Genomic DNA, 25,834 nt, shown 5'->3' on the forward strand with positions numbered 1-25,834 from the left:
AAAACAAAACACTGATCTCCTTAAGAGCTTCCCAAACTCTTTCCCCCAACTCCAGCAATAAGAAAATCATGGGATTTGCTTGTGTTGCTGACAGTTCTGTTTTTCTTTTTACTTTGTTCTTGAACTCAGCGCAGCATGCATCCAACTGGCTAAATGAGAGAGGCCAGCAGGGCAGAATGAGTTCACCTCTCTGCTTCTGCTAGCTTACTGAAACACTGTCCCTCCAAACAGGATATACTTGCCTGCTTTTCCTAGTCCTCTGATCAGTCTTACACTTGATCTTCCATGGGTATCATAACCAGTCTGAGGCCAGGCTGCTGGCTCTTCTCCTCTAGACTCCTGGTGCTACTTCTCTGAGTGACAGAAGTATAAGGCAAGTGAGAACTATGGGGCAATATCACACTCCACATCAGCTCTGAGTCAGCAGTAACTGCTGCAGTAACACTTTACCCACTGAGCCCAGTACGGTGAGAAGAGACCCAGCCCCTGTGAGGAGTGGGCAGCCTGCAAAACCTGAGCAATTTACCGCTCTGGTGATACTGTACAGTCCCGCCATACGTCCTTATGCATTTCCCCTCTGCTCTGTCTGTTGTTTTCACAGAATCACAGAATTTCTAGGTTGGAAGAGACCTCAAGATCTTCGAGTCCAACCTCTAACCTAACACTAACAGTCCCCACTAAACCATATCCCTAAGCTCTACATCTAAACGTCTTTTAAAGACTTCCAGGGATGATGACTCCACCACCTCCCTGGGCAGCCCGTTCCAATGTCAACAACCCTTTCAGTAAAGAAGTTCTTCCTAACATCTAACCTAAAACTCCCCTGGGGCAACTTAAGCCCATTCCCCCTCGTCCTGTCACCAGGCACGTGGGAGAACAGGCCAACCCCCACCTCGCTACAGCCTCCTTTAAGGTACCTGTAGAGAGCAATAAGGTCGCCCCTGAGCCTCCTCTTCTCCAGGCTGAACAAGCCCAGCTCCCTCAGCCGCTCCTCGTAGGACTTGTTCTCCAGGCCCCTCACCAGCTTCGTCGCCCTTCTCTGGACCCGCTCAAGCACCTCCATGTCCTTCTTGTAGCGAGGGGCCCAGAACTGAACACAGTACTCGAGGTGCGGCCTCACCAGAGCCGAGTACAGGGCGACGATCACCTCCCTAGCCCTGCTGGTCACGCTGTTTCTGATACAAGCCAGGATGCCGTTGGCCTTCTTGGCCACCTGAGCACACTGCTGGCTCATATTCAGCCGACTGTCCACCATCACTCCCAGGTCCTTCTCTGCCTGGCAGCTCTCCAACCACTCATCTCCCAGACTGTAGCACTGCTTGGGGTTGTTGTGCCCCAGGTGCAGGACCCGGCACTTGGCCTTGTTGAACTTCATGCAGTTGACCTCAGCCCATCGGTGCAGCCCAGCTCAGGGTACTGGGTATCCAGAGAACAACCGGTATTGCCGCTAAAGACTGAGGTGAAGAAGGCATTAAGCACCTCCACCTTTTCCTCATCTCTTGTAACTAAGTTTCCCCCCGCATCCAGTAAAGGATGGAGATTCTCCTTAGTCCTCCTTTTTGTGTTGATGTATTTATAAAAATATTTTTTGTTATCTTTAACGGCAGTAGCCAGATTGAGCTCCAGATGAGCTTTGTCCTGTCTAATTTTGTCCCTGCACAGCCTCGCAACATCCTTATAGTCCTCCCTAGTGGCCTGTCCACTTTTCCAAAAATTATAAACCCTCTTTTTTCTCCTAAGCTCAAGCCACAATTCTCTGTTCAGCCAGGCTGGTCTTCTTCCCAGCTGGCCCATCTTTGGCCACATGGGGACAGACTGCTACTGCGCCATTAAGATTTCCCTCTTGAAGAGCGCCCAGCCTTCCTGGACCCCTCTGTCCTTCAGAACCGCCTCCCAAGGGACTCTACCAACCAGTACAGGTACCTCAAAGTCAGCCCTCCGGAAGTCCAATACAGCGGTTTTACTGGTCCCCTTCCTGGCCTTGCCAAGAATAGAGAACTCCACCATTTCGTGCATCCATCTTCTCTAACCTGGAGAAAGACTCTTCTCCATGCATTGAAGTAATAGTTGGGAACAGCTACTGAGTTACGGTTATCTGAATTTAAATAGCTAGAAATGAAAGAAGTTTTCTGTCAGGCATTTGACTGTGCTTCTGGCCTGAAGAGTAGAACAGAGCAAAATTACTGACTAAGTAGCTGTTTTGACGTTTAAGGTTCCCCCTCTAGGACAGAACAGAAATCAAACTGTGGGAGAGACATTGGGAAGAAAACAATACGCTGACCATAGAAGACACCACACAGGCCTCAGCAATTACCACACTGGGCTTCTCTACTTCATGTGCAACATGCTCTGCTTCAAACCTCCCAAACCAAATCAATGTCTGTACAACCCAGAGCCTACAGCCTTCAGAGCAGATCAAATATTCACCTGGCGGAGGGCCAGGAGGAAGGCCAGTGGGTGGTCCTGGGGGCCTCAGTGGAGGGGCTGGAGGCGGTCCTAGCGGAGGTGGCCCAGGCATGGGAGGGGCCTGTATCTGGTTGGCAGCAACAGACTGGGAGGACTGTTGCTGCTGCTGCGCTGAGGTTGCAGTGGAAGACCCAGTCTCTGCAAGAGCTTCCTCACTGTGTTGCTGCTGCTGTTGTTGTGATGTCTCCTCAGACTCCGAGTCGTCTTCCTCCTCCTCCTCCTCTTCTGAATATTCCTCCACTTCTCTCCCTTCTTCTGGAATTTCCTGACCTGGAAACGAGATGTGTTTACAAAATTGGTCCAGAGGTAATAACTTTGATCACAAAAAAAATGATCACACAAAAGAAGAAGGAAAAAAAAATTAAGAAAATCACACTAAAGAAAACTGATGACATTGAAATTACTACATTGAAAATAAAAATAAAAAAGCAAGCACAGATTTAGATAGCTCTGCTTTCCTACAGGAGCTGAAGCTTCTGCTAACAAACTTGAAATGAAGCTATTTGCTAAGTTTGTGGGAGTCTGGAGCAGCTGTAGCTGCATTCTCCCAGGAGTGACTGCTGACTCAGAGCTGATGTGGAGTGTGATATTGCCCCATAGTTCTCACTTGCCTTATACTTCTGTCACTCAGAGAAGTAGCACCAGGAGTCTAGAGGAGAAGAGCCAGCAGCCTGGCCTCAGACTGGTTATGATACCCATGGAAGATCAAGTGTAAGACTGATCAGAGGACTAGGAAAAGCAGGCAAGTATATCCTGTTTGGAGGGACAGTGTTTCAGTAAGCTAGCAGAAGCAGAGAGGTGAACTCATTCTGCCCTGCTGGCCTCTCTCATTTAGCCAGTTGGATGCATGCTGCGCTGAGTTCAAGAACAAAGTAAAAAGAAAAACAGAACTGTCAGCAACACAAGCAAATCCCATGATTTTCTTATTGCTGGAGTTGGGGGAAAGAGTTTGGGAAGCTCTTAAGGAGATCAGTGTTTTGTTTTGTTTTGTTTTTCATCTCAAAACTGCCTCATGGGGCTGGAAGGTGCCATACACACCCTTCTGTGAGGTCATGGGTGCCTGCCCCACCTCGCTCAGGATTCCGGCCTACCTCATAAGCAGAAAAGGCTGCAGACCATCAGCCTCCAGCACCACCAACATCTTCCAACATCTCATGGACATAACACCTTAACACCTGCTTTTTCAGGGAAGATGTCTTTCTTTTAAGACCACCAGAAACAAAGATCTATCAAAAGGTAAATACAAATTGCGTGGATTTATGATCTTCATTCCATGTCCTTCTTTCCCAAAACTGCTTAGCATTTATTTTCAAAATGCCTGAAAACTGCAATAGATTGGTTTTTATTTGGCTCCACTATTCTCCTACGGCAGCGATTAGCAATCTCACAGGCACGTACTGAGCTTGTGCTTTTTCTTCCTAAATTAGAATGTACATTTGCACACAGAAAGTGAGCAGGAACCAGGAACTCCTGCCTCTCCAACACTCAAAGTATTGCTGCTTCTGCTGATCGCTCGCTTCTAAACAAATACCCCTAAACTGAGTGCCATGTGGGTCAGGAGCAAGGAGAAGTCACGTCTTATAGAAGCTAGCTGTTTCAGGTCACCATGTCACCACAAACATTGTGTCTAGGTCAGAAAATGCTTTTTGTCTCCTCTGAATTGCCTCTCCTGAGCCACATCGCCCAGTCTGCAGCTTGTGCTGGTCCCTGGTTTTCATTCCAGCCGTGGCCTCTCAGCCCCCTAAGCTCCCGAGCCCTGGGCTTTGTCCCTAGCGGCTGTGAGAGCTGCTCGAGAGCCAGCAGCTGCATTCCCATTGCCATCTAGTGGCTTCCTCGCAGATGAACACAACAGAAAAAGGGGCCAGAAGATAATGATTTAGAATGGGAATCGTAGGAGGCTGGCGGGGGGGGGGGGGGGGGAGGGGGGAATAGTTAAGAAGACAATGGAATGGAGAGCTTCTTTGATGTAATCTCACACGTCTCTTTATTTTCACAGGCACGGTCTAGCTATTAAAATAAACGTATAATATTGAATACTAACAAGTACGTGTGAATTTGAACATGCTTCTAGTGTGGGGGGAGCTGGTACTAAAAATGGATCTATACATTCTACTGACTGTTATTTTACTAGATTAATCGATCACGGAGACAAACAAGAATTGATAAACTGCATGTATAATGAAGATTTTAATCTTTTTCACGATTTGGTTTGAGATTGATCTTTGGGACAACAACCACAAAAAAATAGTATACGAAAGAGAGCTCTTAAAATAGATATTTTTATTATTTTTTTCTTCAAAGATCAAAACAAAAACAGGCATTCTACGCAAATCAGAGCTTGACAGCAAATCATGTTCTTCTAGCTTTCTTTTTAAAATCTGCAAAATAAGGACATTTGATGGCACACTGCAAAAAGAAGAATCTGTGCATGTTCTTGGCAGTCCCGCATTGGTGGCTTGTAAAGGACTTGAAAACAAATTCAGCACATTAATAGGGCTGTAATCCTACAAACCCTTGTTTAAGTGCATGGTGCCATGTCAATAAACAGAGCAGCAGCTGTGCACAGAAACGTTCACCTGTGGGTGAGCAGGAGCAGGGCAATACCGAGCATGAGAGGTTACTCACAGTCAGACACGCCTGCTGCTCTACAGCTGCTTTCCCTCAACTGTGGGGCCAGGTTGTGTGTGTTTGGCTGTAGGCCCATGATTTTCTTGTCTGTTAATCTGCTGGCATTAGATTTTATTTAAAGATCTCTGGCTGGCTCCTGAGGCAGGAATGGGACAGGAAATGTGCTTCAGCTAGTCCTTGTCATCGCTTCTGTGAACAGGGAATTGAGCCTATCAGATTTAGAACAAATCCACATTAAGAGAGTTTAGCAACTGCACCTGTTCTGATGAACCATCTAGATGAGGATATGGAATGCTTTGTTGAAATAATTGTCTCCCATCATGATGTCGTTTTGACAAAGCAACTCAGTAAGAGAAAAATCACACCTTCTCACCGCTACTGTTCCAGCGGTGAATATTATTGTCACCGCTACTAATAACGTTTCAAGGTTATCTACAATGCATTCTGGAAAACAGCTGAAAAGGTGCCAAGTATTTAAACTGTTGCCTCCCAGGAGCACCTTTAAGCTAGTTCACTATTAACATATTTCTGTGCCAGTTCTCTGATCTGACACATCTTTTGCTCTGCTGCCACTAATAAGAAAAAAAAAAAAAAAAAAAAAAAAATCCAAAGATGACCTACTGTAATGAAACAAACAAACAACAACAACAACAACAAATCTGCAGAAGTAGCTGCTGCAGTCATTGTCACAGCAGGAAAGAGAACACTGACTTCTTTCACTGAACCTGCTGTCTGACTGAAGAAGTCACTTCATGTATGGCACGCTGGTATTTTTCTGAGGCTTCTTTAAACTCAGCCAGATGCTCCTCATAGCTTCTCACGGCAGCCAGAAGCTGATTCCTCTCCACAGCTCCCAGGATGGCATGGAGGATCATTTCAATGCCGAGCCCAAGAATGGTGATGCTGATTCCCCCAAGAACGGATGCCCCGATCTGGGCAAGGAGGCTGACGAGTTTGCTAACAGTGAGAGTTATAAGGTTGGAGCCAATTAGCTTGATAGCTACCATCCCAGCTGTAGAAGTTGCTTCTCCGAGAATGATGGAAAAAACTCTATGGGCTATTGCAATTTTCTCCAGTTCAGGCTCTTTGATGTCATACAGCTTCTGGTATAGCACAGGCTCTAGCTTCTCCTTCATGTCACTATCAATCTTCTGTACCTGACGCTGAATCTCACTCATCGCTTGAATGATAATGTCACAGTTTTCCTTGACAGTGCTGCTCTCTCTCATCTTGATGTGGCTAATAGTACATCCCAGGTGTGTATTCAGAACTCCAGCCAGCTCATTTGTTGCGTGGAAATTCATGGACATGCAGTCAAGCAATTCCTGGTGCAGATGGATCAATTCTTGTCGTCTCTTGGGGTTATCTGGATAAAGGAGGTCGCTCAGCGCCATTCCTCAGAAGTCAACTACTTCAAGAGATCAAAGAAAGTTCTCACTGTTTACACCCATAGTCCCAGCCCTTAAAAAGCAGTGAAATGTAAGCTGTTTTGTCCCTGCCCCACTGATTCTTTTTATACTCAGCAAATCAAATCCCAAAACAGCTTGTAAATCTAGAAATCTTAAACATTGATTCATATCATTAGCCAAATGATTGCAAAAGGACCTTATGAGACATGAGAGCAACAAAAACAGATAACAAACATGTAATTAGCATATTGTTACAATGAGCATGGGTCTTTCTTCACCTAGGAAACTGTGGATGGTAGAAGCAGAACTAGTTCGCTAAAAAACAGAACAAGCTCATCTAGTCAGCAAAGTCTAAAATAAGCTGTGGAAATGAGAGGCCTGTTACCGAGACACTTTTGTATCAGCCCATTTTTTTCAGTCAGTGGCATCTAATTTTTAAATGACTGTGATGATTGGTGGAGCGTGCACAGTCTGTACCAGTGTAAGGGTGTTTAAAGCCACTCCTTGCATTTAAGAGGAAATGTTACCATATAAGACATTTGTGTGCATGCTAATCAACTCACATTTGGGAATTCAAAGAGAAAAGCAAAATTATCTATCCCAAACGCATCCTAACCTATTTCACCTTACACACAGCTCCAACTCTGTTTTCTTCCCTGATATTTAGTCCCTTTTCCCTCACTGATTCTTTTTTCAATATTCCTAATCACATCCCTTTCTAATGCTGTCATTGAATCCCCGTTGTTTTTTCACTGGTGAATGTCAAGCATTACCTGCCTGACAAGATACGGCATCCAAAGTGACTGAATTATCAGTGGTTGTGGAGTTACTTCTCATCTCTAAGCTTCTATAATCAACCCCGTGCCACTTTCTCTTAACCCATCACCAGCTGCAAAGTAAAAATGCTTTAGCATGATTTTGACTTAGATGTGTGCATCTTACATTGCAACAGGGGCAGATTACGGAGGAGTAGGATGACTGGTTTCTTGTTGGTACTTTCATTTTCTCAACCCTTTTATTGCAAATCTGGGCCAACTTCATGCGTTACTTTCTGTTTTTCCAAGATAAGTCCTTTCTTGCTCTTGGTGCCTACACACCACAGCTATAGGTACAAATAGTTGTGTGTAGGAGACTAGCTAGATTTTTCTTCTTAAAAGATTCATTTGTGTCATTTTGGTCCTCTGGAGTTCTTGCATTATCTGCTAACTGCAAATCAACTGGCACTGACCCAGCTGTATTTCACCAAACACACCCTCCCCAACAAGATCACTGTAGAAACAGAATGATTTCAGCAGTCCTCTAGACAGCTTTTAGTCTCAGCTTTGAAATACAAACCAGTCTGAAGGGATATTTTTTCCACAGTGTTTTGCACAGCAGTGTACTTTTCTTTCAGCCGCTTACCTTGCATCTCTGTTAAGAGAATAAACTCTTTAACTCATCTTTCTTCAAGCTGGAGCAAGCAAAGTTTGTATGCAGTAAAAGTTTGTGATTTTCAGGAGACATAAAACCCTGCCAGTATAATTTCATATCAGCTCTGCCTCTGGGATGTTGGTGGCTTGCTCTCTGACTCAGTGTTACATTAATCCTTTCCACTCCAGTGATGTTGTGTTGAAAGGCCATTTGTTTATGCTCATTTGCAGAAATTGAGAAGAAAAAATATTCCAAAAGGAACAGCACGTCAATGAACATTCTACATACTAGAAAGCTGTGGAAGAGACTTGGAACATCTATTCTGTCTGAATCATTCTTTCAGCTTCCTATGACTGCTGTTGATTTTATGTCCTTTAAAACTAAAACAGCCTCTTACTCTTCACATTAACACTTTTTCCAATTTTTACATTTGTTTTCTACAGTTAGGCAGACACCACATATATTTCTGTATTTCTGCTTATTTCTCGAGCTCCCCAGGGATTTTTCCCAGAGGATTTTCTAGTTAAACATTTAGACTGCCTACCTGTTTTTGCCTGAGTGCTCCTGCAATCGGATGAATGCGTACAGGACAGTGATCTCATCCTCTTTCCCCTGTGTTCCTCTGGTGGTTTCCAGCAGCATCTGATGAGTTAGGAATCCAGAGCTGGGCTTCAGCTGGGTCCTGTTGCCTGCCTGCTTGTCATCAATTTTATTCTGTGACGTTTACCCCGATTTTTCTCATTTTCTTCCTTGTTTCCCCTTCCTTCCAATTTTAACTCAGTTTATTTGATGCTACTTCAAAATTCTTATTTCCTCCTAAGGCCACCTGTTCCTGAAGAGAACAAGTACAGCATGAATGTACCTCTGCCTATGACAGAGGTACCTTCACAGGTACCTGCAGCCAGGGCTGAAAGGGGAAGGTATTACTTGCTGTTCTCAGGATATAAAACATGTTGGGAAGCACTTTTCATTCGTATGGGTACCAGATTTGGTTTCATATAGGGATTTATACATTTTTATTTCTGCTTTTGAAATAATGAATTGTTGTCATGACTGGTTTTGTACACCTGTGAATTATGGAAGAAAAGTTGAACAGTCCCACATAAATACAAAAATTAGCACTGACAGTGAAATCAGTACAGGCTTTATGTGTGCCAGCAAAACAAAATCTTGTAGTTCTGCATTCATCCAGGTTAGACTTCTTCCAAGCTCTGATCCTTCAAAAGATGGGCCTCCTGCCCACAGGCGTCTGGTTGCCAGTGCTGTCTCCTCAGGAGAGAGTGGTTCTAGGATGAAAGTGCAAGATAAAGCATAAAATGAGTAATCTGCAATTGCCAGCTTCTTTTCCCATGAAAAAATGAGCTATTGTAGTCAACCCAGAAATAAAGGACCAAACCCCACTTGTCTTCAGAGCTGCAGAGAGAGCCAAGGCAAGGAGAATGTTTTTCACTTTCACCTCTCAAGGAATTCTTGCAATGTCTAGCCACTTTGTGAACTGACAGACATGGGTCACTTCACAGGAAGCACTAGCCTGAGAGAAAACACTGCATTGCTCAGCCTTCAATTGCTTTGCCTGTTGCATGTAGATGACTCATGCATTTGACTCTGCTGTGTCCATTCCCCCTCCCCAGCATACATTTAATTCTGTGCAGACACACCAGTACATACAAACCAAAGGGTTATATTTCTAAGGACGATGTAAAGTAGATTGTTTGATAGGACTTCCATACATTTACCAATAAACATCAAAAAGGAGAGAATAATTCATTTACACTACTTCTGTTGCTTTTCAGATGACATGCTGAAGGTCACATCTGTAATTCCTGCATCCACAAGAATAACCACACTAGCAGCTGTTTACACCATATTTTGCTGGCCTGCTTGGTAAGACCCCTTCAGAGGCTAACAAAGAGCTTTTTCTAACTCTGAACGCCTGGAGGGAGGGTCAGGTAGTTTGATAATTTGTAATACTAGTTTCAGAAATGCAACATTCTAGATGAAAATATTTTGACTCCCCCACCCATCCACCCTTTCCTGTCTCCTGGATTTCTTCTGTTTCCTTTTCAGAGCCAAACCCTCACTCCGGAAATGTTAGCCTGCCTCGGTCTTCAGAATGATAAAGAAAGGATCTTTACAGCCTGCGAGAATCTGTATGACTTAGTATACATCTATGTCTCTTCAACCAATACAATATTCAAAATCCTCAATCATTATCTTGGCACTGAATTCCCCATCTTGGTAGTAAAAGAAAACTTTAGCATTAAAGAGAATCTGCAGCTCCTGATCAATGCTTTGAAAGAGATGACAGCCACAATGGGATATGATAATGATGGATGCATAGACCCATCATTTTATTCTAGAATGACTCAGTCCATGGACACCTTGCAGGACAACGTGGCACCAAAACAAGGTCATTATAAAAATTATAGGTTTGCTGTAAGAAGCATGGTGTATATATATGTTGGAATGAGTTTACAAACAGATAATTTCCCTGACACAGTAGAGGCTGCTGTTCATCAGTTACTGAGTTCACCTGCTTTATCCCTCCATGTATCAGAACTTCTCTTGGGCTATGCTGATATTGCTAAGATGCTGCAACAAAATGAGCCACCAACCACCACAGCAAGCGGATCCGCCTCAGGTGAAACATCACAACAGCTCAGACTTTGTTCTCTACCCTCCTCCTCTTTAATTTTCATACGGACCCTCCTTCGAGGACAGAGAACCATAAAGAAAAGCCTGAAAACAGCAGCTTACTACTTAGAGGAGGCTTGCAGAGTGCTGAGGCCACCTTGTGAAGCATTCCATAGCTTGGCTAGAAGGCTGGATTCCTGCATCCCAGAAATAGTAAAACACATGTACTGATGTGTTAGAAGTTCATCTTGATTCCTTTAACCCTCGATGGCAAGTTTGAGGAAAGTTTGAGCATGTCCGTACAGCACATATCTGCAGCAGCTGCTTCTGGTTCTCTCTGTAGTTCTTTTTGAAATCTGTACTCCGTATCTCCGAGCATCTAGGCATCAAAATAAAGGTCTGTTGGTAAATTATTTGAAGTCACTGGTAAAGCAAAAACAACAAAAATGTGGTGTGAAATAGAGATACAAAATAAGCTTATAGTAAAATAGTTATTAAATCTGTTCTAACTGTGCGGACAAATACGCCTCAGGATTTCAGGAGCAGTAGTTCAGTTGGACAGAACATGCTACTACATATTAGACGATGATGGTCTCTGCCATTGCATGTGCCTAAATCTGGTACCTGCAATGCTGATACTCAAGCTACTCCTTTTAGTCTACCCAAAACAACCAACCAACCAAACAAAAAAAGACCCCCACATTCCTTAGGTATCTACATTTCTAATGCTCAGGTGCCTGAAGTTCTGCACTCCTTGCCACAGGATTTCCAAGGGAATGGCACCTCCAAGCTTTCATGGAGCTGCTCAGAGAGTAGAGCAGTTCACCCAGGTGCTTTTGAATATCCTTACCTTTAACTAATAAGCTGGTCAGCGACTTGTGCAGTCCTCTTATATTCAGGTCTCATTTGGATCGCTAACTTGTTGCTTACCACTTTGGAGAGGTGATGGTGAACACAGCTTCCTGCCAAGTTCACGGGTGACTGAGAGGTGTTACCACTCAGGGGTCATTTATGAAACATATCAGTGAGTTTCAGTTCAATTATCTGGTGACTCCACTGCAAAGTTAAATCACCACAGCTGGTCTCCTGACTGTAGCCTCAGCCCAGGCCCAAGGGGTGAGGAACCAGGGGTGAAGAAGTAGGATAGGCATATTGGAAGGGGGATTTTGCAGGCAGAAAATGTTCTTTATCTTTTCCACATTGTTATGTTTTGGGGATGGAAGAACTTCATAGCTGTTCCAGTTTGGGCATCTAAGGCCCCAAAACTGGTAAGTAAACACATAGAAGTTCAACCTCCAACATTAGTCATTGCAGAGCATTGAAGCAAAAAGACAGGTAAATACATTTCAGTCACATCCTACAACCATGAAGAGAGCAGTGGGTTCCACAGGCTCTCCTTCATTTCAATGTAAAATAACCAACGGATATTCATCAGCCACTAGAGGACTGTTATGAACACATCACCTGCCTGACTTTTTCAAAAGAAATGCTAAAGGCAAACATAGAACCTGAAGACAGGCCTGACACCTCCTGTGACCTTCTGCTGCTAAGTTCACGTCTCAAGGAAGATTTATGCTTCTGTCCTCTACGTGTGAGTTGTAGACAGTCAGTTTGAGATGAGAGCTATTATATGGCTTTGGTGTGTGGGATCATGTACTGGGGAAAGGCTGCTGTGCTGCTGCCATAGCCTTGGCTGTCTCCCGGGACACAGCACTTATAGGAGATATGTAAGGAAGCACACTTACCCACCACAGTCTACCACCACGGTGCCTTGTCCATCACACAACCAGATGCTCTCTCACTAAAAACAAAGTTACTAAGAGATCTGTAAAGATGTTGTTAAAGTCGTGTGTGTCTTTCCTGAATGCCTAAGGGACAAACTATCTACAGTGAATGGTGTCACCGCCCTGCTCTTCATTAAGGCCATAGATAAATGCCCTTCTGTCTGAATGAGTCCAGGGAGTGTCTGCTTTGATGAGCTAGGCTGAATGACCCAGTTTCATCTGGAGAGCTGCAGCTGAAAGCAAAGGAAGTGATGAACCTTCTCAAACAACTGTAACTCCAGTGACTGATTTCCTGTCTATTTTTCTGTCTTGATAATCAAATGTATACATCTGGATGTAGCTGGAGAATCAGTCATTGCTTAGCCAAGCACAAGAAAACTCCAACTACACCAGGAAGAACAGCAGAGGCAGAGGCAGTAGAACCACTGTTCTTGATTCTTGAAGCTGAAAAAAAGTGAAGAGAGCAGTCATTTAGGCTCCTTTATCTGATCAGAGCTTCCTGCCCTTGCTAACACAGCATTTGCCCCAAAGAGACACCTTCTCCAGTCTACCTACTATTCTGGCTTAGGGCAAAAATTCTCATTCCTGAATGATTGTTTTGTACACAGAGGTTGAACTGACACACTGTTTTCCAAACAGACAAAAGCAGGTGTCCCATATTGGTGGAGGACTCTTAGAAGAACAGAGCTGTGGAACAGACCTAATGTGGTCTTCCAGCACAGAATAGTTATCTCTGTAGCCAAGAAACTGACAGAATGTGCTTTTCCAATCAGCACCTCTCCTCTCTTCTGCCACAGGATAGAGAACAGGACTAAAGCAGCAGTAGTTTTGTTTATATTTACCTGAGCTTGCTGGAATAGTGGTGGATCAAAGTCCAGTGTAATCCTGAGCCCTGCAGTGTAGCTGCCTTGCAAGCCACCAGAATAATACCTGAATTCAGGCTGCCCGCAAATCTCATCTGCCATTGCAATAGGGATGCTGGGGTCCCAGCACATGTATCCTGCAACATCCTTGCAATGGTAGATGGGATAAGTGGACGCCGAAAAGAACCCTGAGATCTGTTAGGTAGCGGGTGGATTAATCATCAGTGAGCTGTAGGGCCTCACAGGTTTCATGACAAATGGGGGAAAACTGGGTCATGAGGCTCTCACAAGCAAACACAGGAGGTAGGCTACAGATTGGACCTTGTGTGTGGCCCTGTATAGGTACAGCTGATGAGGGCTGATTGGGGTACTTGAGAACAGACTGTTCTGCATCCCACCTGCCCAAAGGGACGATATGCAGTACCTTCCAAGAGCTGGCAGTGGTACTTGCTGAAATTCCCCACAGAATGCAGGTGCAGCCGGTTGCCATACTCTGTCCGGAAGAAGTTTTTGACAATGAACACCTCATAAGGGGGAATGAGGACTTCCTTCTCAGATGTGTAGTAAGAAAAGCCTTGCAGAGCTGCTCCCAGGCAAGTTGTCACTGTGAACAAAGTTTCATTTCCAAACTTCTGGGCTTCATTCCAGAGGCGAGATGTAGAGGTGAAACGGCCAAATCGCACTCTTCTGCCTACCATGGCTTCAATATGTAAGTCTTTTACACCCCTATGCACTCGGTAGCACTTATGTTTCCTCATGTTCTCCTTGCTGCTCTGCCATTGCTTCACTATCTGGATAGCAGTCGTTAGGTAAAAGTGAAAATATTTGAAACTGAAGTTGTGTCTGTACTGCTCTGGAGAGCTTCCTGCTGTGGATGTGGCCCAGTTCAGCTGAGAGTGCAGGGAAGAATTCATGGTGTAAGCCATGAGGACTATGGCGTGACTCTCCTGCATTTCCCTTAAGAGACCTACAGGGCTCTTTAACAAAGCCTCCTGAGCCTTCTTCCAAAGACTGAAATAGTTTTTATTAGCAGCTATTTCCTTATGGAAATAGTCTCCTCTCTCCAGTTCTTCCATCACCTGCTCTCTGCACCCCAGGTACTGATCGTCAAAGGAATGTAGAGCCATATCCATCATAAGTTGGGACACAGACTGCAAATCAAAAAAAAACAAAAAAACAAATGAAGGCTAGCATCAGAATTATGATTTTTTTATGTATATCTGTAGATGCAAGACAGGTTTTTCCCTACCACCTCTTTTACTTTTTTTCAATACTGGCACAAAAAAACACACCAGGCAGGCATCTTCAACAAGCCCTTGCTGAGCAACAGCAGGTCAAAACCCCACCTCAGGCAAATGCCAACCAGAATGCTAGAGTTCTTATTTTATGGCAGTCATTAAAAACTTCAGAAGATACATTAAAAACTTCAGAGAGCAAGGGGATAGGGACAATAAGACTGACCCATAATCCATGTATTTAATATTCTGTTTATGAATATTAAGTGGTTTTGAAGAGAGAAAGAATGAACAAGACAGTATTCTGGGGTGGTGAAGCCTACACACATCTCAGGGGTGAATTTCTTCTTTCTGTCTTATAATACCTCTCGGACATGTTCTGGCTCCAGAGCATAATGTTCAACAAAGACAATACAGTAGTACTGTGCCAGGACTTTTACTTATCCAGTTTCTTTCAACAAGGCCAGCTGGACTTGTCATGTAAATAAACATTAAAAAAAAAAAAAAAGTAAGGATTTAAATAGAAGGATGTTATAAGAGGAAAATAATTTATAATATAATCTGTGAAACACCACACTAATTTTATTTTTGTAATATTTTTAATTAATAAAAACCCTGTGCAATAACACCTAAGAAATGGTATGTTTGATGACAGCTCTTTTCCCTTTTTGATCTCTTAGTGGGCTAGTCAAGTACTATAGCCAGTTGATAGCTGAACTCTGCAAGTAGATACTCACTTCATCTCAAGTATTCATCCTAGACACATAACTAAATTGGCAGCTTTCTCTGAAGTTAGAATGGCCCATAAACTATAGAGGAATTCATTTTATTTCTTCACGGTACTGTAATTTCTTTGAGGGGGAGCTAAAAGACACTTTCAAGGAATAGAGCAATATGGTCACTGCCTATCCAACAACACACTGCTGTTGTCAGAGTCTCAGATGAAACAGGCTGGAAAAGGAGAGGAACAGTTCTATGAGACCCAATCCAATGCTCCTTAAAAAAATCATACTTAACATTTATTTAAAAAAAAAAAAGTTTTTATTTCAGTGGGATAAGTGATTTCACCATTTCAAACAAAGTACAATGTTTACCCCTCTTACCAGTCTTTGCAAGGAGATCAGCAACAGAAGGCTGGCCAGCAGATGTACTGACATCCTAGAGTCCACCCAAGACATTATAAAGAACGTTGAGCTGAAGCAGAGAACACCTGCATCTGTTTCTTTTCCTTTTTTCTTGAATTCTGAAGTTTCTAATTTGCACTCACATTTTTGTGACAATTCTTCAACCAAAGATTGTTTGGTAGATTCTTAAAGCAATTCAGAGGTCATTAATCAATCTACACAGGTAAAAGTGGAGCCATAATCCATAGGAAAGGGCCTAGAAGCATTGAGACCTTATGAGTTGTTTCTTCACTCCAACTTTAGTTGGTGTAGATGTCCTTTGCCTTGATATTGCTTTTAATTCTAAGGTATCTTGCACTCTTGTTCTTGCAAAGAGGAAGAAAACTCTGACTTGGATAAGTCTAAGGGAGTTCTTTCCTGAGGACTGTATGTGAAGATGAGGTGGAGAGTACTCCCTTCCTAAGAGCTTAAAAAGTCCCCTTAATGAAGTGCTGAGCTCTGATAAAGCCAACACAGAAATACATGGTAGGTTGGGATCCCATCTGGAAGCAGAGATAACATAACTGTCACACTCCTCCTTAGTTCCTCCCAGTTCCTAATAGTGTGCTACCAATCCTCCATTCGTATCACTACAGAGTGGCCCCTTGTTGAACTGTTTAAATGGATATACTCAGAATAAGGGCATAAATCCATATTCTACACCAAGACTAATCCCTCTCTACTGGCCACTTTCCAGTTATTCTTCCAATCAAAGGGCAACGAGCTACTCACATGCAAAGACCCATGGCCTCTGACAATATTTCTGCACAGAAAAACAGCAAAAAGGAGTCATCAGGGCCTCATTCTGTGACACAGAGCATTGAAGCTTGCTTTTCATTACCTGCTAGTGATAGGTTGGTCAGAGAGATTTTGAAGAGGGGCACCTGCAGTCATAGTGTGATTCCATGGGAAAGGCAGCACCTGTGCAGCTGCTTGTTTTCTGTGGACAGAGAGCATTTGCTGAAATAGCATGAGGGATGACAGAAAGGTCTCATACTGGGTTGCCTAAACATGATCTATAACACTGCACTAACTGATTCTGATTCTGAGTGAGTGACAGTATCTGCAGCCACTGGTGACATACAATGACATGAAAGATGATGCAAAAGTTGAACATGAAGGATGATACAAAGAGAGAAACTCAGCCTATCCACTTCTCCTTGGAATTGCCCCATCACTTTGGGCTGTACTTCAGAAAGCAGTTCTTCAACTGGCAAAGTGAGTGCAGAGAAAGGGTTGTGAATTTATTCAGAGGAACCTCCTCTCTTGTTTATGTAGAGATAAAAAATAGCTAACAACTGTGAAAGGCTCCAGTGGTAAATTCAGTCAGGAAAAACAGCCACTCTAGAATGTGAGAGTTGCTATCAGTCCAAATGGATATAATTCAGTTGCAGATCATGTCTCTTGACTTTTTTTTTTTCCTGTCCTTTTAGCATATGATGCATTATGAAGTGAATGAGGAAGGAAACCCACTCACTGGCTTTGCATTTTAAAATCCTTCAAAAGTAACGTAGGGTACTGTCTCATGACCATAAATACAATGGCCATAAGATGGCAGCAGAGGATGTGTAATGGCATTTAAATGTACCTTGAGCAGGTGAAAATCGAGTTCCTTCAATCCAGCATTATATTTGTAATCTGAATTGTACACTCAGCTCTCCAAAGGCCATTCTGACTTCAGCCTATATAAAGATCTGGTGACACAGAACAGATTACAGGACCAAGGCCTTAATGTTCGCCTTCCCAGAATAAATAAATAAATAGATAGATAGATAAATATCAACAGGAAGATACAAATATAAAACAGAAAGATGCAAATACACACAGGATAATTTTAACAAACAAAACTATACAAAAACAACGAGCCCTAACATTAGTACAGCAGATATTAAGAGCTCATTAATCTCTACTAATCTTCCTGATGAAAATTTTCACAGAATTACAGAATTTCTAGGTTGAAAGAGACCTCAAGATCATCGAGTCCAACCTCTGACCTAACGCTAACAGTCCCCACTAAACCATATCCCTAAGCTCTACATCTAAACGTCTTTTAAAGACTTCCAGGGATGGTGACTCCACCACTTCCCTGGGCAGCCTGTTCCAGTGTCTAACACTGCTTTCAATGAGCACTTTGTTCATTTTTAATAGATGTCATTCAGAGTTGAGTCTTGTTGTGAGCAGTGAAGCTCCATCAGTTTATGCTAAAAGAGGAATCAGCCTCAGGTACTTGACCGAGACAAGCAGGGGTAATTATTAATGTTTTCTCCTTGGCCAAGGTCAGTATAGCCAATGCAAGTCATGACGGCTTGCCAAATGAAGGCTGTCACACACACATCAGCACTGGGGCAAGGTCATCTAGAGAAATGCTGAACTCAGTAGATGGTGAATCAGGAAAAGCTTGGTTCTCCTCTCCCTTACTGTCAGTGTACCGGAATCGTGATCTGAACTTCAGTGTAGTCACTGCTGATTCACTTTGGAGCACAGGAGGGGAGAAGGAAGCCTCATGTATCTGGATCCTGCTCTTCAGGGTCAACAAGAGCAGTCTTTATCTTCTGGACATCTCTTTAACTGCAGATATAGGTCATACAGAGGAACAGAGAGAAGCAGCACACCAACCTGCTTTATGTAAGCAGTATTTATTGCAGTCAGTAGCTGGGAACGGCTGCACCAGATTACATGGAAACAGAGAGATTTGGTCTTCCTCAGTCTCCTGTGGTTCAGCAGTCCCTATTGTTGCAGATGGGATCTGCCATCTACCTCTCAGGGAATGCAAGATGACAGACCACGTCAAGAGAAGCTGTGCAGAAAGTTGCTGACATGCAATATTCATACTGGGAGACAGAACAAGTAGTGCAGATGGAAGACTATATATATATGCACATGTATATGTTATATATGTATATACATCAGAGAGAGAGAGATACAAACTGCCTTGTATAAACAAAATGTTGGCCCAACTTCAATCCACTATTGAAATGCTTTATTTTTATTTCATAAAGTTTATTTTTTGTTGTTTATTTGTTTCTTTTGAGAGCTCTTTTAACACATTTAGATTCAAGCATCAATGCTAAAGCATCAGAGGAACAGATTTGTTGTTTCTGCTTGGGTATATCCAGTTTCACTGGAAATCAGTTGTAGCAAAAACAAGAAGAGATTTCCAATTCACTTTTCATGGTCATTGATTGTAGCATACAAATGGAAAGGCTCATCCAAAAGGACTCCTCAAACACACTTTTTCAGATTTAAACATTGATGCAATACAGGCAGATTTTGTGACAGAATAATCAGAGCAGTGTACTGAGACACGATTTCTGGCTATGTAAGAGCATTTACAAGGGAAACAGGTAAGACAGTCTTCTCAACAGTGAAAATACCATGAAAGTCAATTGAATAGAAACATTTTTCATGAAAGCAATAAAGATAATGCAACCTAGAGAAGTGGGATAACTATTGCCTTGTTTTTTTCAGCTGGCTAGGAAGACAATTGAAGAAGGTCCCAGTCTATCTTCCCTCCTTCCCACCCACAACCTTCTTCCTGCTGAGAGGTTCAGAGTGGTCCTAAGCCAGATGAACAAAGTGATCATCCCATCCTTAGTATCTCCCAAAGAAATGGTTGTAGGCCATGAAAAATCCTATTTGGTCAGACAGATAATCACAAGGAGGGTAGCTTTCACAACGCTCATGCATCTGCTCCATTGGGGTTTTGTAATGCATAAAGTACCTGGAGTGGACAGAGAGAAAGATGCTGTTCTGCATATTCAGTCAATGGAGTTGGAGAGGTTTCATAGCCCCATACCAGCAGGAGAAGAGTGATTCCCCAGGGTACTTCTCATTGTGAGTTAGATACCTACTTACATGGGGATAGACCTCCTTGAGAAATGCTGAGGGAAGTTGGAATTGAACCCATCTTAAAGCAACAGCTCTTGAAGTTTTATCAGGAAATGAGACCATAGAAGCAATTAGTATTTTTTTGTTTGGTTGTTTTTTGGCCCCAACCTCATTCCTCAGCTATCTGGCAATTTATTTTTTTATTATTATTATTAAAAAAAAAAAAAAAAAAAAAAAAGTTATTATTTATTTTATAATTAATTTGTTTTATTATTTCTTTTTTACCTTTATTTGTGCCCAGTTTCTGCTCATTTTCCCACTAGATACTCTTTTCCCTTAGTATAAGCAGTTTTCCCTCATCATCCTCACTTCTATTGTAGACAGCAACCCTTTCCCCTCACAGTTCTTGTCCTGCCATACTGAGCAAGCCCAAATTTTTTAGTCTCAGCTACACAGTAGTTTCTTGTAGCAGAAGCTACTTTTATGATGACCCACCTGTAAGGGGGCGGTCAGTGTAGTCAGCAGAGTTGCTACTTCTGAATTTCTTTTTTTTTTTTAATCATTCCAGGTTTCAACATCATTCAGTTCCCCTGCTACCATACACTGATCCTCTTCTCTACAGATGGGACCTCCCACTTTTCTATCATCTAAAAACTACATCATCTTTCCAGTCCAAGACAGATCAAATAATAATTCTTTTTGACACGGGCCTACATGAGACAGCAGCTTAACAACTTCTAGGAAACATGTGAAGAATATTCTTGGATGAGCTCAAATTTCTCCAAGTGTTTATATCCAGGATTTCTCCAAATCTTTGTGCCTAGAATTTCTGCACAAATGGATATAGGACCTGCAGCTTCAGATTTAGCTTAATCACTACAACAGAGCTGTGCTTCTTTTGTATGGAGGTAGAGGTAGTGACCAGGACTCTGTGATGCTCATTATCCTGGAATTTGGATCTAATGTCCCTGTAGGTTTAAGCAGCTTCTAACTTGTACCCTGTTGTCCCCATGGCTAGCCCAGAAAGCTAGTACTGTCCTCCATGGGAAGGAATAACAAAGTCTAGCTATAAGCTCCCAAAAGGATATTTATGAGAAAGGGGAAAAAAAAAAAAAAAAAAAAAAAAAAAGCCATTTATCTATCACTGTCGGTCTCTTAATACTTTTTTGTTTCTATACATGATGTGTAGATGTGTGGCAAATGATGAATACTTTGCCATGGCCCCCCACCTTCCCACCCCCTCTTCAGAACAGGTCCAGAGTCCAGCTCTCAGCCTGACTCATGCATCATTACCGTTCGTAAAAGTCAGATCTCTTCTGCCTCTTCACAAAGGCATTGGCAACTTCCTTTTTAATCTTGATGCCTACCAAGAGAGAATGCAGCAGGTTAGAGATGCAGGACCATTGACTACAGAAATCAGAGATCAGTCTACACTTTGAAAATGGACTGTTTTATTTCTTCATAAGGAGGTAACTTCTGCAGCCAGTCCTACCTGCCCTACCCCACTGTCTACTCCAAGATTTGACAAGTGGGCTCACTCTTCACCCCAACCTGCCTGTCTACATGGAACAAGGGCTCTTCTGTCTTAAACTTCATTCCCTTATCATGTAGCATAATATCATAGAATCATACAATTATTTAGGTTGGAAAAGATCTCTAAGATCACCTAATTCAACCTTTATATGAGTCCATAGCAAATTTACAGAAGTCAAATTCATGACAGAATAAGATATGAATAAGGAGAAAATGAAGGGAATGGCATCCTGTCTCCCTAGTGCAGCTAACTTCAGTCTTGGCTTGCTTTCTATAACCTGCCTCAGACCGAGTGATGTGGGACAGGAGGCACCAGACCTTGAAATACCTGTAATTAGCCATAAGCTACAAACAGCACATGGAACTGCTGATGCTCACATGTGCACAGTTCCATGGAAAGTGAAAGGTATGAAATAACAAAAGTAAATGTTACACCGGGAGAAATACACCCAGGACATGCACATCCCAGTGTTCGGGCACCTGGAGAACATGAGAGGTCTTTTTGCCATGTCAGCATTCACCCCTGGTCTCTACTAACACACCTTGTCAGCACAAATTTCTTATTTGCCTCCTTGGATTTGTGGCTGTGCAAACAAAGGAGGGTTGTGGAGCACCCCACAAGCAGGAGCTAAAGCCACCTCACTGTCCCCAGCCAGGACTGAGCACAGCACAGCCTCTCTCTGTCAGATGGGCCCACAACCGCAGAGGTGTGCGTGAATGCTGGCACACTGGCAACTCCAGCAGCTGCACACCAGCATGTTTCAGCAGAGAAACTGGGAAACTATCAGTGTCACTGAGGGAGTGCAATTTCTAAGAGACGGTGGATTTTGTGCCCTTCCAACACTGTGGGATGTTTGTTTCTGCTTAGCTGGTGAGACGTGTCCCCTCACCAGCACGCTGGGTTTACTCAGGATCCAAATATTGACTGCACAGAAACTACCAATTAATGACTTGTCAGAAATCACCGCCTTTCCCTGAACACTCTTTTTGTGTGTGCTTTTTTTTTCTCTCTTTCCCAAATGATGTTTTTATTGGCTCACTGGAGAAATACCAGCTTTCATGCTCACCAGCAGCAATGTTATCCTTCAAGGTGTAAAAAAGGAGGGACAGAGAAGATCAAGGGGGATTTTCCATGCAGATTTCTGTCAGGATCAGCTTGCCGTGAAACCTGTGGACATCCCAAGGCATGCAAATCTCCATGTACTAGGCAACCTGACAGAGGAGGGACTACAATCCTCAGCTGCAGCCAAATAAGGGACTTGCTTTCAGGTATTAAACCTTTCTTCTCTGTGATCCTACGCACTAGCCTGGCTGAGCAGCAGATCCCCCAAAAAACAGTGCTTGGAAACCCTCGGACAGGTTCTGATCTCTTGAGAGGCTGGGGACACAGCAGTCCCTTTGGAGGGGTCCCTGAGGGCAGATCAGAGAAGCAGGGAGACCAGTCATATTACTCCATCCACATCACCCTGTGTCATGGAGGGGAGGTGCAACCAGCCTCTAACAACCTGCAGGGCTCATGTCTTGCCTCAAGGGTTGTGGAGATAGAGGCTATGGTTCTAGCACAGCCAGAGTGATATTCCCTTGCCAGTACAGCGAGGCTGACCCCTCTTGTGCCTCCCGCCCCATGGCTGTGAAAGGCAGCCCCTCCATTTGCTGCACGTGCTCCTGCACCTCAGGGGTGGCGGTACTGAGGGAGCAGAAGGGGAGCAATTAGAGGGAGTCAACATAGTTCTTGTTCATCCCTTCAACTCATCAAAGGGAAGAAGAGAGGTGGATGCAGGGGAATGGAGCTAAGACTCATTACAACAATATACTCACTGGCAGCGCTGGGAGGTCCTGAGGGGTCTTCGGGATCTGTAAGACAGACAGACAGGAGAGTTTGCATGTGACATCTGCTCTTCTGGTCCACTCTCTACCTGAATCCCTCTTTCTATTGAATGGATCCAGCTCCCCCCTTTTCCAGAAGGTCTGTCCTTCCCAGAAAGAGTTTTATCAACATCCAAAATTCAGGGATGTATTTCTCCACCACAAAATTCACTCATTATGCCTGGATTCATTTAAATTCAACTTCTCTAAACAAGGTCAAATGACACAATAACCATACAACTACTGTGGAAGCTGGAGGAAGACCTTCTTTTTTCTTCCTCCCTACCCTTGCTAAGAGCAGAGACAGTTGGAGCTCAGGGACCATTTGAGCAAAATCCCAGATTTGGACAGAATCAGAAGATAGCTGAGCATCTCCTCTCTCTTTTGAAAGAGTGCTTTCCCTGACTCTAGGAAGAAATCACAAGCTGTTAATAGGGAAGAGAAATAGAGGTGAAAATTAAGAAAAACTCTACCCTCACAGCTTTGCAGCCTAGGGTTGGAGTATCTGGCTCACCAATGACCTCCTTCCCTCTCCCCTAAACAACAATAGATTTACACAATGTATTTCTGTTTTCATTTCTAAAGTTAATTTTTAATGCTGTCTGCAAAAACCCAAGCAACACGTCATCTAAGAGAAATGTTAGGTCTCCTCTTCATCTTGGCTTTCCCACACTGGACTGTTTCACAATTATTTTTTTTCTTCCGGTCTTTAACCATATTTTTCTTCAACAGTGTTTGTTCCATCCAAGTCACCAGCTCCTTGGCATAAGCATACTCATGGGCAGAAAGAGGACTGTGGAGACCAAAAAATAACAACTCTGCTTAAACAAAGACTTTGTGAGAAGGGATGTGTGTAGTTCTATTTTTAAGCAATGTATACATTCCTTGGATTTCAAAAACAAAAATAAAAATTAGAAGTTCCTCCAAAGTTATTAAGCAATCTGGAACATAACAACTGGGAAAACCAAAAACAAACAACAAAAAAAAAACATAGAGATACACTCAAGAGCGAGAAAGTGAACAAGAGACCGACAGAGGGAAAACACAGATCAAACAAAATACATGAAATATATTTGCCAGTATTGAATCATGTATCTGATGCCAGGGACTTAATGAAAATTAACTTTGAATGAGATAATGCAGGCAAAAACAGGGCCCCTTCCTACTTGGCTTCTCTTTTCCTGCTGTCAGGAGAAAACACTTGCTGTTCCTGATCTTTTGTCCTTTCCCTCTCTCTTCAAATAAAGAGTTGTCACTGCATTACTGTCTCTTGATTATAAAATCACCATGGCTAAATCACCTGTGTTTTTATTCAATGAGGTGGCTTCCAGTTTTTCTAACCATCAATACAAGGTTTTTCCCCTCCAGAGTTCTCCACATCCTACATTTTTCTTCAGGTGACGACTTGACTCAGTGCCTATCTCCACGATCCCACGGCACCCCAGTGCTGGCAGGTACTAAATCCTCCTCACTGTGATTGACACAACGCTTGCCTGCAGCTCACCCCGGGGCTGGGTTACCCAGTGACTCCAAACTGAGCATCCAGCCTACCTTTGCCAGGTCACCTAAAAGCTTCAACATGTTAAAATAGTTGGAATTCTCTGCTGCAACGCAATGGTGCAATCCTAATTTTTTTGACCAGTGGAACAAAGCGCCCAGTAGGAGATAAGGCTTCCTAAACCCAAGCCCTGTTTTTAATTTACAGCTGCCCCTCAGAGACCTGAGGTTGTGCAATGACCCGCGGCGCTGCCTCCCCCCAAAACCTTGAATCTCTCCCAGGGTAGAGGGAGGCTCCCTGGGGGCTGCAGCTCCAGCAGCTTTCCTAAGGAAGGCATCCTCTTACCTTTTTCACAGCAGCACAGCGCTGCCAGGGCCATAGTCAAGACGAGCAGTGCCAGCAGACTCCTCATGTCGTCTTTGGCTGCGCTACTCTTCCTTCACACAGAGCGTTCCTGGAGGATACCGTGGCTCTCTGGAGCTTGCTTTCAGGCAGCACTTTATATTCTGTGATAGCCTGGAGAGATCAGGGCTCTGGCTTGCGTTCCTGTGTCTGAGCTCCAAAACAAAGCCCGTCCTTTGGGCCAGGAGACATCAGGTCCTGGCAGCCTGTTGCATTAAAGGGGACTTATCAGAGCCAAACGTTTGCCTGTTTCAGAGCTTCGGTGAGGACTTTCACTGAGACATTTTCACAAAGTAGAACATATTTACTAAAGTGACAGATATAACATATTTGGCATTGCTGTTGATAAACACACTGAGTGCAATAGCGCTAATATAACAGTGCTAGCAAACGGCTGTACTGGGTACTTCTCACCAAAAGCTGAAAGCACAGAGATTACCAAGAAGGTGTTCCTTGTCTTTGTGGAGGAGAAAGAAGCATTGCCTGTCAACTGCCTCTTCCAGGTCTACAATTTCTTCTCTCCCACCCACTCCCACCCACTTTTCTTTTTTTTCCTAACTCTAGCATTTTGTCCTAACACTAACTCCCATTTAATATCCTAACCTTAACTGTTTTTCTCCCTGGAGTGACATTTATCATGATTTGGGTCTAGTGCTATAGTCATATATGTGTTTAGCATGTTCTTCATTGAGCTCGTTATCATGTTCAGAGGTGTTAACTTTAATATTCATTTTACAAATAATTAAGTAAAAAGTTTTACTCCAGTTACTGTAGCCTTCAAGATTCTGTTCTGCTGCCAAAACAGGGCTGCCCTGCCACCACAGTACTCCTTTCTTCAGCAACCTCTCATACCAAGCTTGAGGACCTGCATCTACAAAGTTTGTTTAAGAGATAAACAGGAGCAAGCTGCTCAACTGCCCCTTGGCCAAGGGCGGTGTTTATCATGACACTAGCAAGTCTGACTGTTCTCCACAGAGCTATTTGACATCCATCTCAGGACTCATGGCATTTCCAGAAGATTTTATCTGAGGTTTTGAATAGGTCTGTTGAAGAAAAACGTCTGGGTAAAAAATCAGTTTTATTATAAACATGGAAGTCATTCAGCTTCTCGCAGG

At 43.2% G+C, this 25,834-nt stretch overlaps 3 protein-coding genes and 1 long non-coding RNA gene across 6 annotated transcripts; 1 reads left to right on the forward strand and 3 right to left on the reverse strand.

The window, feature by feature from the left end:
• The first annotated feature begins 2,995 nt into the window (after positions 1-2,995).
• On the forward strand, positions 2,996-10,730 carry LOC113843028 (uncharacterized). Its single transcript, XR_005269448.2, has 3 exons — positions 2,996-3,702; positions 9,707-9,797; positions 9,981-10,730. It is a non-coding gene; the product is annotated as an uncharacterized lncRNA (long non-coding RNA).
• On the reverse strand, positions 4,730-8,598 carry SMCO3 (single-pass membrane protein with coiled-coil domains 3). 2 transcript variants are annotated; one of them, XM_027447444.3, is made up of 2 exons: positions 8,458-8,598; positions 4,730-6,502 (listed from the first exon to the last, which is right to left on the reverse strand). In XM_027447444.3, the coding sequence occupies exon 2, from the start codon at positions 6,486-6,488 to the stop codon at positions 5,811-5,813; it is 678 nt and encodes a 225-aa protein (XP_027303245.1). In that variant the 5' UTR covers positions 6,489-6,502; positions 8,458-8,598; the 3' UTR covers positions 4,730-5,810. The 2 variants fall into 2 exon arrangements, with proteins under 2 accessions (XP_027303245.1, XP_027303244.1); XM_027447443.3 differs by having other exon boundaries at positions 4,730-6,505.
• Positions 10,731-12,637: 1,907 nt separating the features above from the next.
• Positions 12,638-18,074, reverse strand: ART4 (ADP-ribosyltransferase 4 (inactive) (Dombrock blood group)). 2 transcript variants are annotated; one of them, XM_027452952.3, is made up of 3 exons: positions 15,533-18,074; positions 13,619-14,345; positions 12,638-12,775 (listed from the first exon to the last, which is right to left on the reverse strand). In XM_027452952.3, exons 1-3 carry the CDS (start codon positions 15,605-15,607, stop codon positions 12,684-12,686), a joined length of 894 nt encoding a protein of 297 aa, XP_027308753.1. In that variant the 5' UTR covers positions 15,608-18,074; the 3' UTR covers positions 12,638-12,683. The 2 variants fall into 2 exon arrangements, with proteins under 2 accessions (XP_027308753.1, XP_027308744.1); XM_027452943.3 differs by lacking the exon at positions 12,638-12,775 and having other exon boundaries at positions 13,503-14,345; positions 15,533-16,095; positions 16,325-18,074.
• Positions 18,075-18,557: 483 nt separating this feature from the next.
• LOC101805222 (osteocalcin) lies at positions 18,558-24,856 on the reverse strand. The gene is made up of 4 exons (XM_005024562.6): positions 24,663-24,856; positions 22,772-22,807; positions 20,714-20,783; positions 18,558-19,313 (listed from the first exon to the last, which is right to left on the reverse strand). Exons 1-4 carry the CDS (start codon positions 24,727-24,729, stop codon positions 19,184-19,186), a joined length of 303 nt encoding a protein of 100 aa, XP_005024619.1. The 5' UTR covers positions 24,730-24,856; the 3' UTR covers positions 18,558-19,183.
• Positions 24,857-25,834: the final 978 nt, after the last annotated feature.

The sequence above is a fragment of the Anas platyrhynchos genome, chromosome 1 (genome assembly GCF_047663525.1).
Source record: "Anas platyrhynchos isolate ZD024472 breed Pekin duck chromosome 1, IASCAAS_PekinDuck_T2T, whole genome shotgun sequence".
Classification (NCBI taxonomy): Eukaryota; Metazoa; Chordata; class Aves; order Anseriformes; family Anatidae; genus Anas; species Anas platyrhynchos.